Raw genomic sequence first — 13,619 nt, forward strand, 5'->3', positions numbered from 1 at the left:
CGTTTACCGATCCCGATGGAAAGTTGATTCACGCATGCGCACATCCTGGTTATAGTGTCTGGTTATGGGATATAAAAAGTACCCTATTCTATACCTCGTTTCAGTCAGCCTCTATAATATTATTCTATGAATCTTTAAATTAGCGTATGTATCTTATGGTATTAAAAGTTCTATGCATAACATGAAATTCCACAGGACGATGAGAAAATTTCATTTATTTATTCTATTTTGGTGTTATTTTTTCCATTCATACGAATTTTTTCTTAATAAAATTGATAATAATTCACTCATATAATGACAAATACATGAAAGCCAACACACAATATAGATACTCATAATGCAAATTTATGTTTAACAAATTAGGGATAAGAGTGGGGGTGGGTAACCATAACTAGCTTTTGATCTATTTAGAGCAATTCAGATCAAGTTAAATCATTTGTTCAAAACTGTAATTATCAAACTGTAAATTCATCATAAATAGAAAAGTTACAAAATATGAACTGGTTACTATACATAACCCAGTCACCTACTGTATAAGCATTTACCCATATTAATGCAAAATTAGTATATAATAAAATTATTATAGGTTTCAACTTATGGTACTGTTTCATATGTTCATACCACACATGTAGTTTTACAAATAAAAACGCTACTCATCCCCTTTATCTCACTGACTTGAACCATATCTTTGTTCATCAATTCTTAACTATGAAATGAGATCTCAAAATAGCATCAACTTGAAACTGTCTGTTAAAACCTTTTAATAAGTCTTGTTGTTATATAAAATTGAGATAAGACAAAATTTGATTATTTATTTGATATAACAGATGTTCATTAATAACATTTAAGTGTATATAACAAATGTTGTTTCATATGAACAATACAATAGCTATCTCTTTGCTTTCTGTCTCTTTAGTAATGAGTTCCGTAGAGCTATCTGTAATATAAGGGAATCAAAATTCAAATTCCAAATCAACAAATCAGCACGATATGTGAAACTATTCCTCAAATAACAAATTCATAGAGACATGCACAGCTTAAATACCTGTTTGTCACGAAAAGATCTCTTGATTTTTTTCCTCTGCACCTTGTGCTTTATCATCATAAATGCCTTATTTCTACGCTTGTCTTTGTTGGTACTGCTAGCATGCGGATTCATTTTTTCATGATTTTTCCCAAACTTTTCCCTTCCTTCTCTTCCAGCCTAGTATTATATAATTCAAATTAATCAAAACATTTGCCATTCTTTTTTTATTACAAACAATTTTTTAGCAAACACCCGCTGATGCAAACATTTCAGCCATTCACCTCACATTTTATTGTTTGAAACCCACGTCTTATCTCAAATATGAAAAGTAATCATATATTAACTTATATATAACTTAGAAAGTTATTTCTTTGAATACAGGAATAATTCGACATGCTCTATTCTAACTGGCACTCTCTTGATGAAAATCTCATAAAAGTGGGTTTGGTAGTTTTTTTCTACAATGTTTGCAAGCAACCTTCAATAACTGTATGCTTGAACCACCAAAGAAGAACCTTTATACTGTTTATATTTACATCTTTTGTGAATTTCTGAATCTTTTTATTTAAAGTTTTATTCAGGGATGCCAATCTTTAAGATTCGAAAGATCAGCACTTACCATTACTGTTGATAATCGACTTTCCTTGTCATGTGCCCTTTTCTTGTGAACATTTTCTATTGTAGAGAGCGTCAGCAATCTAGGATAATTAAAAAGCTTATTTATATATGTATAAATTCTGTGGAATAACAACTTACATGTACATGTATCTTAAAACGCTCCACTCTTCAAGTCTGTTAGATTATCAAAATGAAATACACTGACCTATGTATAGTAAAGTGTATAAATGCTTGTCAATTTAGACTTTCTATCAATCTTTAATCAATCAAAATTCACACCCACACTGAGTACATAATATACTTGTAGTATCTGAGAGCATGTTCACATTCATTGTCAATTATGTTGCCCTCCAGAGATGACCCTCCCTTCTTCCACTTCCTTACCCTCCACCCTCCTCCTCCTGACCCCCTTCCCTTTTCCTCTTCCCGTGTCTTCCTTCAACCTCCTTTAGTGCTTGTCTCTTCTGAATCTGCTCAAATTCCTCTGCTGTCAGAATACGATTACTGGACACAGTCTGTGCCTTCTTTAGTCTTTCTTCTTTGCTGATCTGTGGTTCATCCTCCTGAACGTCAAGTTTTTTAATTTATATATCAGTGGAAGATTGCATTTAAAATGAGTCCAAGGTAAACAATAAATGTTCAAAATAGATATATGCTGCTCCCCTCCTAAATGAGGATCAACTATAGTATTTCACAAGGTACTGAGCAGAAAACCAAAAGATTCTCAAGGATGGTGGAGAGAGCCTTACTTTTGCTTCTTCATCTGATGAATGATGCACATCTATCCATTCTCCCTCCTCATCTGACTCATCACTACAGGACTCCCAATCTAAAACAGAGTACATCTCTATTAAGTACAGTTACAATCTCTCTCTCTCTCTCTCTCTCTCTCTCTCTCTCTCTCTCTCTCTCTCTCCTCACCATTTTTCTCCTTCTCCTCTTTTGGTTCAGCCTCCTCTGGTAGGATTTCTGCTCCAGGGATGAAGTCCTTGGCAACTTGTCCCCCATACACTAGAGGTTCTGTCTCTGCCATGGCTTCTGTTGGTCGTCCCTGGCAACAGATAAAATGCAAGAAAATTTTATGCATTATTTATAATATGTCATTATTTTGATATTTTAAATATCAAGAATCTAAATATTCTAAATATTTAATTTCATACTCATCTACCGTATATGTAATAAAAAATAAATTATTTAATCTGATTGATTTGTATAGTATAATAATTATTACCCTATTAATTACTTTGAATGCCTGAATTTTTGACACCTTGAGAGCATATAACAAAACAGAGTTTGAAAAGATTGAACCCCATTTTAACCCACACTGACCTTGTCCTTCCTATTGAGAAGGTCAGGGTTGAGTTTTCTGTACAGCTGTAACAAGGCCCTGGCGCTCATCATCACACCTAGAGAGGAAACAGTAATACAGCATTAGGTACAAAAGTCAGGCCACAGTAAAGGCTGTCACCAAAATATCACTACAGTATGTAATGTTAAACACTCAAGTACATGTACTGACATAAAAAAATATATGGGTGATATTCAAAAGAATGCATCAATGGAGAATTCAAGCAATACTGGAACATGTCTGAACAGTACATAAATTGTGATAATCATTTTTACTCTAATCTATTATTAAATGTACATCATGATGATCAGAAACATGCCTTGCAATGTAAGAATCAAGTTTATCAATTAGTAGTTTTGATTGCATACTAACCTTTATCTTTGTGAGATTTATACTGAACTAAATCACCGAGCAGATCTGCGGACATGGCTAAAGGACATCGTGCACATATCTCTTTAACTGCATTCATCCTGTTAAGCAAGCAGTGTTGATACAGTTCGGAAGGATTCAACATGTTCATATGTAAAAGCTCATTTCCTTTCAGGGCATGGTGTTCATAAATTGTAGAAAATGTTTGAAAAGTTCAAACTTCTGATGTGAACATGAAGTTGTGTGGTACTTTACAAGAAAAACTCTTACCCTACAGCCATCACCTCTCCCGCATTTCTATCTGTGATGAAATTATTGGAAATGGTTCTTAATACACCTTCAATAACCTGGTACAAGAAAAGAATAGCTTTTTTGACTAAATACCAATTGTTTAGCAAATAAATCTGTTTACAAATATTATCCTACTTACATCAGGGGGAACTAACTCATGACTGGACTGGGCAGCAAATAAAAGAATTTTCGTCACTTCTGTTGATACAAATGAACAACATTGAAATGCAATTGTAACAAATTTAGAAAAAAGTCGCTTATGAATTTTCTTTAAAATGATTGCCTTTTCCAAACACCAACACCCCCCCCCCCCCCAAAAAAAAAAAAAATTAAAAAAAAAAAATAAAAATGGAAAAAACTTTACCAAACCCAAACTCTACTTGCTTTGTCTGGTTGTATATATATTATATACATGTACCAATATTTGTTCATTGATAATTAAAACTTTTTACCTCTCTGGTGTGGCTGCAAAAAGCGCTGTACAAATGGATAAAAGTTCATCACAGACAGCTGAAAAGAAGCATAAAAAGTCAAAATCAGGAGAGAAAGGTTTTAATCTCTACACACATATATAGGTCCAGAGCAATCTTAGAACATACCTGGTGTATTCCAATTAACCTGGAGGCCAAGTCCATCATCATCAGCTTCACCTCAAACCTCTCTGTTGTCTTTTCCAACTGACTGAACAACTTTTCACACATATCTGATAAAATAAAAGTTCCATTATACACTTTTTTCCCTTGATACTAATTCACAAGAAAACAAAGCAGAGGAACATGTTTAAACAGAGTACTATTGGAGGAAAACATAGAAGATGCAAGTGGGTTGGGGGTGTCTTAAGAATGAGTATACTGCAACATAGTATCTACTCTAAAGCACTACAACAAACACTCATAGAGGAGACAGATGAAGACTTGGACAGAGCTTACATGGCTTGAACAAGACAGGAAAGAGAGCATTATTGTGAATGATGGCAATGAATAGGAGTAAGCAAGTAATAGTCTCTGTATTTTGTCAAACAATCCGAGTGAAACAACTCTGACCTTGTGGATCGTGGAGAAGATGCAAGGCAGAGTTGTTGAATACTTCTGCGGTTTTCTTTTTCTTCTTGTGTTTCTACATGGAAAGAAAACAACAACATTTATTACTAATCACATGACCATAAATAGTGGAGGATAATTGTCTTCCTCTTAATATCACATTATACATGTACAAGTGGAGGAGAATTGTCTCCCTCCTTACACATATACAAGTGGAGGAGAATTGTCTTCCTCCTAATATCACATTATACATTAACAAGTACATTCCACAGAATGTATCTGTTAATTGTTGAAAAAGAAGGCTTGAAACTTTTCAAAATATATCTAAATGCTCTAACATGTACAGTGTATTAAATTTGCTAATACAGATCTAATAAATCTTTTTTCATAAAAGACCTCAAGATTTTGAACAAAAAATAACTGGCATCCTTATTCTACAGTACCTTTATCCAAAGATGGAAAATTTTGTTATTTTTTAATATTATTTAAGTAGTCCAAAACCCTGGGTACCATACTTTCAGAGCTTGCAGGGCTCGGTCCAGCTTTTTCTGTCTCTTCTTGGTGTGTTTGCCGACCCTGTGTGACAGTCTGAGTGATTTCTCCGTCTTTGGAGGCTCATCCTTAAGTAGTACACAAAAGTGTCAGCAAATTTTTTTTATTTCAAACCTTGTTATATTAACATAACAATTAACCCCAAAACTAGCAGGCAAATTATACTCCTATTTCAACAAATATGTAACATTTTGCATCTTATCTTTTGCCTACATATGCAATTTAATTGTCAAATGGTAATTGTCAAATTTATCAAATGCACCTCTTCACTGTCCGATTCATCCTTCTCTCCATCTTCATGGCCAAGGAAAAACTTCAGAGCAGCTACCAGAATCTGTTTCAATAATGATTGATGCTTTATAATCTAGAGTTCACGTGGCTAGTATCAAACTTGATGCAGATCTTAAACTCTAACTTGTCAAACTAAATTGCATGTGAAAAATTTGTAAAATGCATGGTTTTTTTTCATCTAATGTCTCTGATGTATACTTCCATCATAAAGTTAACTATTTAAAGAAGAAATGTACAAGTTTTCTCACCTTTGTGACTTTTGAGAAACAACCTGTAGCAATAACATTCACAGTTTTTGCATCATTCCAGATGTTTCGGCGATAGAGTTCAATCATTACATCCTGTGAAAACAATTCAAAATGGTTAGTAGCAATGAATATCAATTCCAAACCATATAAGTGCAAAAAGCAATATTCTAACTCAAGAAACTACCAGCATTGAAAGAAATATCTGATTGGTATGATTAACTAACTCTTTTTCATAGAGTTTGATGGCCTGGCATAGCATTTAACATTATCTGCATAATTTTGGAGGATACATTAATTTTACATCATCACCCAGAACCCCGTTCTAAACAGATGAAACGATAGGCCAACATGCTTTGGATATAATAACACACTGAGCTCCAAACAATTTTTAGTGAACAAAATTAATTAAATCAATGGTATACATGTACAAGAGACCAACCAATGACATCTTTGCAGCTACAGGGTTGTTGTCCTTCATCATGGTATACATAAATCCCTGAAGTGTCTGTGAAAAAAACATGACAAAATTAGTAAGTACCTTGGTAATTATCACAATGCATTCCTTCAGATACTGTTTAGGGGGTCAACCATTCATTAGGTAAGGTGCGGATAATGACTGATGTCTTACCGAGTTCAGTTTGGCATTCTTATGTTTCATGTTGACATTTTTTATATCAGTGACAATGTAGGTATATAATGTCTTCCTTAAAAGCTTGTCCTGACAACGGAACAGCTTGAAAAACAACTCCAGGATGCTGTTAGCTTGTACCATGTTCTTGTTTCTCAGCAAAATCAGGGCCTTGCAAAATGTCTACAAAAAGAAAATGATGCTTTTAGTCTTTAAGGAATAATACCACAGTTTCATTCATATTTGGGACATTAATTATTGTGCATTTTGTAAAGGGCACTTTTTTGTGGATTCAAATATTTGTAGATTCAAATCCCTGTCGGTTTTTCATACTTCCATGAAAATTTAATTTTGGGGATTACCAGTAGCTCACAAATGTTCAATGAAAATTGGTGCCCAATGATGATGTACAGGTCTGAATTTAAGACACTGAAATAAATACCCAACAAAAAAAATTCATACAATATATTGCATGATTATCATAATGTTCTGGGTAATTTTAATGAAGAAGCACAGCATTCCATTGATGTAGGCTACAGAATAGGTGTCAAACTAAGTATTCTGTTGTGAATAGCATTAAAAATATTATACCAATGGTATGCTACAGCTTGTAGATATAGAGAGCATCCCTACCATTCTCATGCTTCTATCCAGTGCATCGCCATGATGTGTCAGCAAGTCCCTCAGATGTTCTGGGAATGGAGCTGCCTCCTCTGGATAACAAGGTGCTACCTAAACAGGCAGAATCTATCATCTTATCTCACATTGACTCACAGGTCAAAATAACTCACAGTTTGAAAATTTCTCCTATGACAATTCTTTTTTAATAACCTGGAAAACCCTGCATTCATAATGATTAAATTTGACACATTTTTTTCCCTCTGAAACAATTTTTCAACATTATCCTAAGTGTAGTTCTGTGTTGTTTGCAATAGAAAATCACTCTAGACTACCTGACACTCCCTAGAGGGAGCATTAATCAGATGAAATATTGGGATATTTTCATACTATTGAATGAACATTGTTTGAATGCCAAGCAATTTTTAAATATCGAATAGAAATATAATCTGTGAGGATACCTTTGGACAGAGTATAGAAGACAGTATGGCTATCATACCAAGCACTCATGATATAATACATATCTTAAACTTTTTTTAAAGAGAGGTGGGGGTGGTTATACAAAATGTAATGGTAAAACAATCATAAAACATCCATAAATTGAAGGATTACATTGAAAAACATTTAATCAATATACTATACTCTGTCCCAAGTTACTGCTTCCACCACTTTTTGTTTAATATTTTAAAAATCATAAAAACCTTTTACCCAAACTACATTCATTCTCTGGGATGAAAAAAAGTCCACCCTTATCACTTTAAATTTCAATATACATCCAAAAATTAAAGTCTACAAGGATTTTGCATTGTAAACATCATGAAAGTATGCTGAATGATAACATTAAAAAATTGTGCATTGTGTCAGTAGAACTTCTGAACAGAGAAAGGATGTCAACCTTTCTTATTTTAAATCTCTGTAAAAATATGTCTTCATTCCTGCTTTCAGTTTCTCCTGGTGAAAACAATGGGTGCTCCCCAGCTTATTTTGTAAATGACGAACGATATCTATATTTTATAGCATGTATTTGTCTACCCTCTATACTATAAAATCAATTTATATCATAGTATAGAGGGTAGACATATATAAATAGATATTGTTCTTTATTTAGAAAATTAGCTGGGGAGTGCCTATTGATTTTATGTTACAGAGGGTAGACAAATATAAATAGATATTGTTCGTCATTTAGAAAATTATAAATATATAAATACTTATCATCCGTCATTTACAAAATTAGCTGGGGGGTACTTACAGTGAAAACAGATGTCGTGTCAACAAAGACATCTTGGATTTTTTTCCATTTAATCGATTACATTTGTTCTTAATTTATAAGAATGTTTATTTTTATTGAAAATCATCACAAAAGTGATGGAAACAAAATTTTGGGACAGAAACGATAAACGTCCCTGATCTCAAGGTGGTATGGGTCATCTATTGATATTTATGTGGATAAAAGTTCATTATAATTAACATACTTTCAGTGGTTTAGATTTTTCAAATTTTACAATATCTAATCCAAAAATATGTTTAAAAAATTTATGGAAAGGTAAATTTTTTATTAAAATCCCCTGCGGGATTCGTATTCATGACTTTAAGATTCATAGTGAAACCTCTAACCCACTGTGTTACACCATTTGGTGGTAAATTTGGGAAAGAGATTATCTATAGAATTACACTTGATTTTATTGTTTATTTCCTAAATAGTAACGTGCGAGTACCCATTATTGCCGAAAAATACACAAGATTTCTCAATTACTCTCTCCATGTAAACTGTCATGTAAAAATTTCTAGGCAAATCTCTGCACTGTTCATTTATTTAATTTGAGGAATAATTTTTATTTCATTCTCATCAACATTGACTTACTCATGGATAAAATTAAACCCTGTCCATGACCTTCCATTTACAGGAAGTTCGAGAACCCATTATTGACGTTAATATCTTTTCATTATTTTTCAGTAATTAATTGGTAAAAAGGTCAAAATTTTAAAAGAATCTAACAATATAAGATAAAATGTAAGAATATAACAAAAAAAATTATATCATAAATGCAATTCAATCTTATTATAAGCAATATTCTTTTCAATGTCCCTGCGGCCACATGCACACAAACGGAGGAATTATTATTAAAAGCTTTTCTAAAATAAGTTTTAGTGTGTCCATGCAGTAAAAGAAATAATGTGTAAGTTAATAGTAACGCCTCTGATTTAAACCGTAGGTGCATGTGGATAAATCTTTGATCTGCCTCGGGTTGCAAACAAAATGGCGTCTTACAAGCAAGCAGTTTTCTTTCTTTCTTAAATATTGTGTAGTAGAAATGGTATCTTGCTTATTTTTGTCATAATCATAAAACGGAGGTAAATATTCTTCAAATTTGGACCTAAACAAAAAATGCCCTGTCATCAAAGTGGATTACAAGTCAAACATTCAGTGGCATGTATCATCGCACAGATACAATTGAAGTACATTTTAATAGGCTTTACCTTTGTTAAGGTGAGTTCCCAGATGTTTGAAGTAAATTCTCTTCATTCCTAACTCTTATAGTGTCTTAAAAATTTTAATATTTTTTTATTTTAGTTTAGCTAAAAACAACTGTAGTAGTTGGGGCTATATGGACCGTGGATATCGGCCTGGGTAGCTCAGTGGTAGAGCTCCTGACTAGAGTTGCAGGGTCCTGGGTTCGATTCCCAGTCCAGCCATTTGTTTTCATTGTATTTATATACTCATTCCTCCTTTCCTACTATAGATGGTGTCGTGGCCTTCCTTGTTCAGGCATATATATATGTAATTAATAAGTCCTGACAAGGTGAACTTGTGTTGGGTCTTCGGGGTCGAAGACTATTTAAGGAGGGAGGAATGTAGTAGTTGGGGCTATATGGACCGTGGATATCGGCCTGGGTAGCTCAGAGGTAGAGCTCCTGACTAGAGTTGCAGGGTTCGATTCCCGGTCCAGCCATATGTTTTCGTTGTATTTATATACTCATTCCTCCTTTCCTACTACACAACAAATAGATAGCGGAAATCTTGCTGTTTTATAACAATCGGCAATTATGGGTACTTGGCAATAATGGGTACTCCCACGTTACGTCACAATAGAGACATAAATAAGATTATTATTTATTGTTGTTTATGTACTATCTGGTCACAACATGGATGTGTCCCAACCACCCAACCACCTTAAGCTTAATTCTGAATTTTTACCTGTGCAACAAATAATACAAGCTCTTCAAGAGTCTTGGAGTATGTTGATGGCTTCAGTTGAAATATCTGGAGATTTGATTCATAGTGACGATACTGTTGTAAGAACTAAAAAGAAAATATACATCAACTTTATCTGTCAATCTGTGATATTTTGGGAAGATAATTAAACCGATTCCTTTGACACATTACCTCATCTTGGTATGAAAGTGGGTCTCTCTTGATTAAATTTTGTAGCTGTGGTAAATTATTTGGTAATTTGTTCATGATTTTTCACTGCGACAACAAAATATTACAAATTGACATCCACCACCACGTGAAAGAAGAAAATAATCAACGTGACCAAGACGCTTTTACTTGTTCTATTTGAAGAAAGGTTTTGGTAGGAAATAAGAAATCCGGTTTTTAAAAACTGACGAACACGCAAAAAAGACAAGTTAATAGATAATAATAAAAAAAATCATTCATTCGTCAAAAAAATAATATGAACCATGAAATGATATACAAATAAGCTGTAACATACAGTATGTATATATATTTTTATTACTTGAAAAGGTTTAATTGTGTCAGCATCATATTTATAAACCATGCGTCTCGTTAATTTGTTTTTAAAAATGTTTATGATGTGAATGAATTTAAAGTAAACTGAGGAAACATATCATTATCCAAAAAAATATTCATGTATTAGGAATAATAAATCATTGTTTGAAGTATTGCTTTCGTGTGGTGTTATGAAGAGGTACATCGAACACGTCATTACAATGAAACTGCATGATAACATCAATACAGTTACTAAACTAAGTACGTCGCGGGGGTGTTAAGGAAGCATATGGAATCTGAGTTACATGTAATTCCGTGAAATCACAAATCTTACTGATTATGTACATATTCAAATATCTAAGCAACGAAACGTAGACCAAAAACTAATAAAAGATACTGAAGACAATTTTTTTTCAGAAATTAGTTTGTATTACGTAGATTTACACATTGATGACGTCATGACTAAAAGTTGAATGTCGTGTGAATTTGATCAGAAAGCATTGTAAACAGAGTCAAAATATAACTAATCTAAGAACTCTAATAAAGTATTGTGGTGTGATTTATTGAGAATTGAACATAAGAATACTGGGAAAGAAGTTAGTTTTATCAATCATTCGCTAAAAGGTATGTAAATTTGCTTTTATTTATCGGCCAGGCTTTCCTCTGTCGTTGTTTACGATATAAAAATCCGCCTAGAACAACACTACCCCGTATATATTGAACTTGAAATTTTACACGTATCGTTAGTTTGATCAATGCTTAAAATGAAAAGTGCTGCTAGAATCCCATGTTGTGTGTTGTTTTGATGCAACTTGCCGTTTTCCGTGCAAACTTTATAAAAGTTGGGAAGGTTTTACGAGAACTGGATGAATAACTATTGAATTAAGAAAAACATAGGATTCTAGCAGCAGTTTTAATTAAACTGAGATGTTTTGCCTTCACTTGGTATGTTTATTTTATTTTGGAAACCGCGGGGTAGTGTTGTTCTATCTCATTTTATGTTTAGGAATATACGTAAGCTATTTATAGTTGTCACGTAATAATGCACCAATGTGGCAGTAATGTACTACCCGATTTTATTGCACTTACATCTATTTAAAAGGATAATACTAAGTTTTTGATCGTATTCAAAATTGTTATTTAATTTCACGATTTTGAATATAACGGTCAAATTAAGACGCTAAATTGCCCATATGCTTCCTTAACACCCCCGCGACGTGTATATCTCTTTTTTGTATATTAGTTCTGTTATTACACGGGTATAGGTCCAAGAATTTTAACCCACCTAAAACAAACTAATAAATTCGTCTCTAAAGAAGATGGGGGAACAATTAAGCTAGCGCAAATGCCCATTTGGTTTTGTCGTAAAAAATAATTTCATTTTTTTCCCAACTAAATATACTGGATGTGATGTTATATCACAAGTTTACAAAAGCACAGTTTCTTACTATATTCAGTTTTGAATATTTTAACAAACGATAAGGAAAAAAAATGAACTTTAAAGTTTTGGTGGTTTAGAACCCTCAACCTTAAAACCCTAGCTCTATATTGTTACATAGTGTCTGGTCCTCTAACCACTGAGCCATTTCAGTCACAACAAACCTCAATGTTAATTGCTATATGCAACTTCAACCACGAATATACGGACTTGTAGTATTTCTCTAAAACGTTCAATTGTTGGGATACATTTAATGACATTTTTAAAGTATAGTTAGGCATTTCTCCACGTTTTGTTGGTTGAAATCGGTTTGATTTCCTTTAAACCTTATATATAGACTATGACAAAAATATGGAGCCCAGACCCACTCTATAAAAGAAAAGGCATTGAAGTTCTATAAATGACACTATTTGAAGGTTATGAAACGCACACGCCAGTTTAAATCAACCTATTCCAAATATTTAACATATATAAAGGTTATAAATCGATGTAATGGTAAATATACATTGTTTTCAATAACTTGGAAAGAAATTATGAGATTTGTTCATATTTTAATTTTAAAGTATCTTATCTATCCTCATATAAGCAGTTTGCGCGCCTTATTCACCCATCTTCTTTTAAAAAATAAGGATTATAATCATACACCATTGCTGAGAATTCTTATCGAGGTACATGTATATAGATCGAAGGATACTTTCCATCTACACATACATGTATATTCAACATATGATTCTAATATGTCGTCGATATTTTTCAGAGAGAGAGAGAGAGAGAGAGAGAGAGAGAGAGAGAGAGAAATTTATGGATGTTTCTACGACTGGAGTTGTTACCGGGGTGCTTATCTTCCTTTTATGACCACCAACATGAATATTTAAACATTACAGATACAGACTCGTATTTTTCACTTCTATTATATGCACCTAGCACAACAAAAATGAACAACTACATCCAAACTATGTATATTTTCACCTACTTGAAATATAGTCAAGGTAAGTTCCTTAATTATTCTGTTAAATGCAAATTCTGCTTGTTAATTATTTTATTTAAAAATTGTAGCATTCCTTCAAGAATTCGTTTCAAACTAGTACTAGTATGAAAAATTTAAAACAATTATCATTACTTGGAAGATGTTGATTTGTATTGGTGTGGGCGTACCAAAGTTGTTTTTTTTAAAATACCTTTTACTTTAAATACATATTTTCTCATAGTCCAATTAAGGTGTAATGGAAAACGATCCAATATCGATCAACAAAAACTTGGACTGATGAGGACCCACTGTACATTAGAAATATCATTTAAATCCCTACAATTCAACGTTTCCGGAAAATAGAAATGGTCCGTAAGCCCGTGGACATAGTAGGAAGTATCATTAAATCTTAAGGAAATGATCGGTGGATAAAATACGTACCTTAGGTAAC

The 13,619-nt window shown here is 33.0% G+C and overlaps 1 protein-coding gene across 1 annotated transcript; it reads right to left on the minus strand.

The window, feature by feature from the left end:
* Positions 1-797: 797 nt before the first annotated feature.
* LOC105327762 (protein SDA1 homolog) lies at positions 798-10,569 on the minus strand. The gene is made up of 21 exons (XM_034444835.2): positions 10,416-10,569; positions 10,227-10,331; positions 7,046-7,144; positions 6,413-6,595; positions 6,224-6,289; positions 5,785-5,877; positions 5,508-5,579; positions 5,209-5,313; positions 4,697-4,769; positions 4,253-4,356; positions 4,106-4,163; positions 3,793-3,851; positions 3,633-3,709; positions 3,366-3,463; positions 2,975-3,051; positions 2,567-2,696; positions 2,395-2,474; positions 2,030-2,208; positions 1,647-1,725; positions 1,046-1,204; positions 798-937 (listed from the first exon to the last, which is right to left on the minus strand). Exons 1-21 carry the CDS (start codon positions 10,488-10,490, stop codon positions 890-892), a joined length of 2,019 nt encoding a protein of 672 aa, XP_034300726.1. The 5' UTR covers positions 10,491-10,569; the 3' UTR covers positions 798-889.
* Between the last annotated feature and the right edge of the window lie 3,050 nt (positions 10,570-13,619).

Source organism: Magallana gigas, chromosome 2 (assembly GCF_963853765.1).
Source record: "Magallana gigas chromosome 2, xbMagGiga1.1, whole genome shotgun sequence".
Classification (NCBI taxonomy): Eukaryota; Metazoa; Mollusca; class Bivalvia; order Ostreida; family Ostreidae; genus Magallana; species Magallana gigas.

Bases quoted from the DNA above. Each gene is read 5' to 3' on its own strand.
- LOC105327762 (XM_034444835.2), bottom strand. From the start codon at position 10,490: ATGAACAAATTACCAAATAATTTACCACAGCTACAAAATTTAATCAAG. The intron at 10,332-10,415 runs GTAATGTGTCAA...TTTTCTTTTTAG, and splicing joins CACTTTCATACCAAGATGAG to TTCTTACAACAGTATCGTCA. The intron at 5,580-5,784 runs GTGAGAAAACTT...TTATTGAAACAG, and splicing joins GTTTCTCAAAAGTCACAAAG to ATTCTGGTAGCTGCTCTGAA.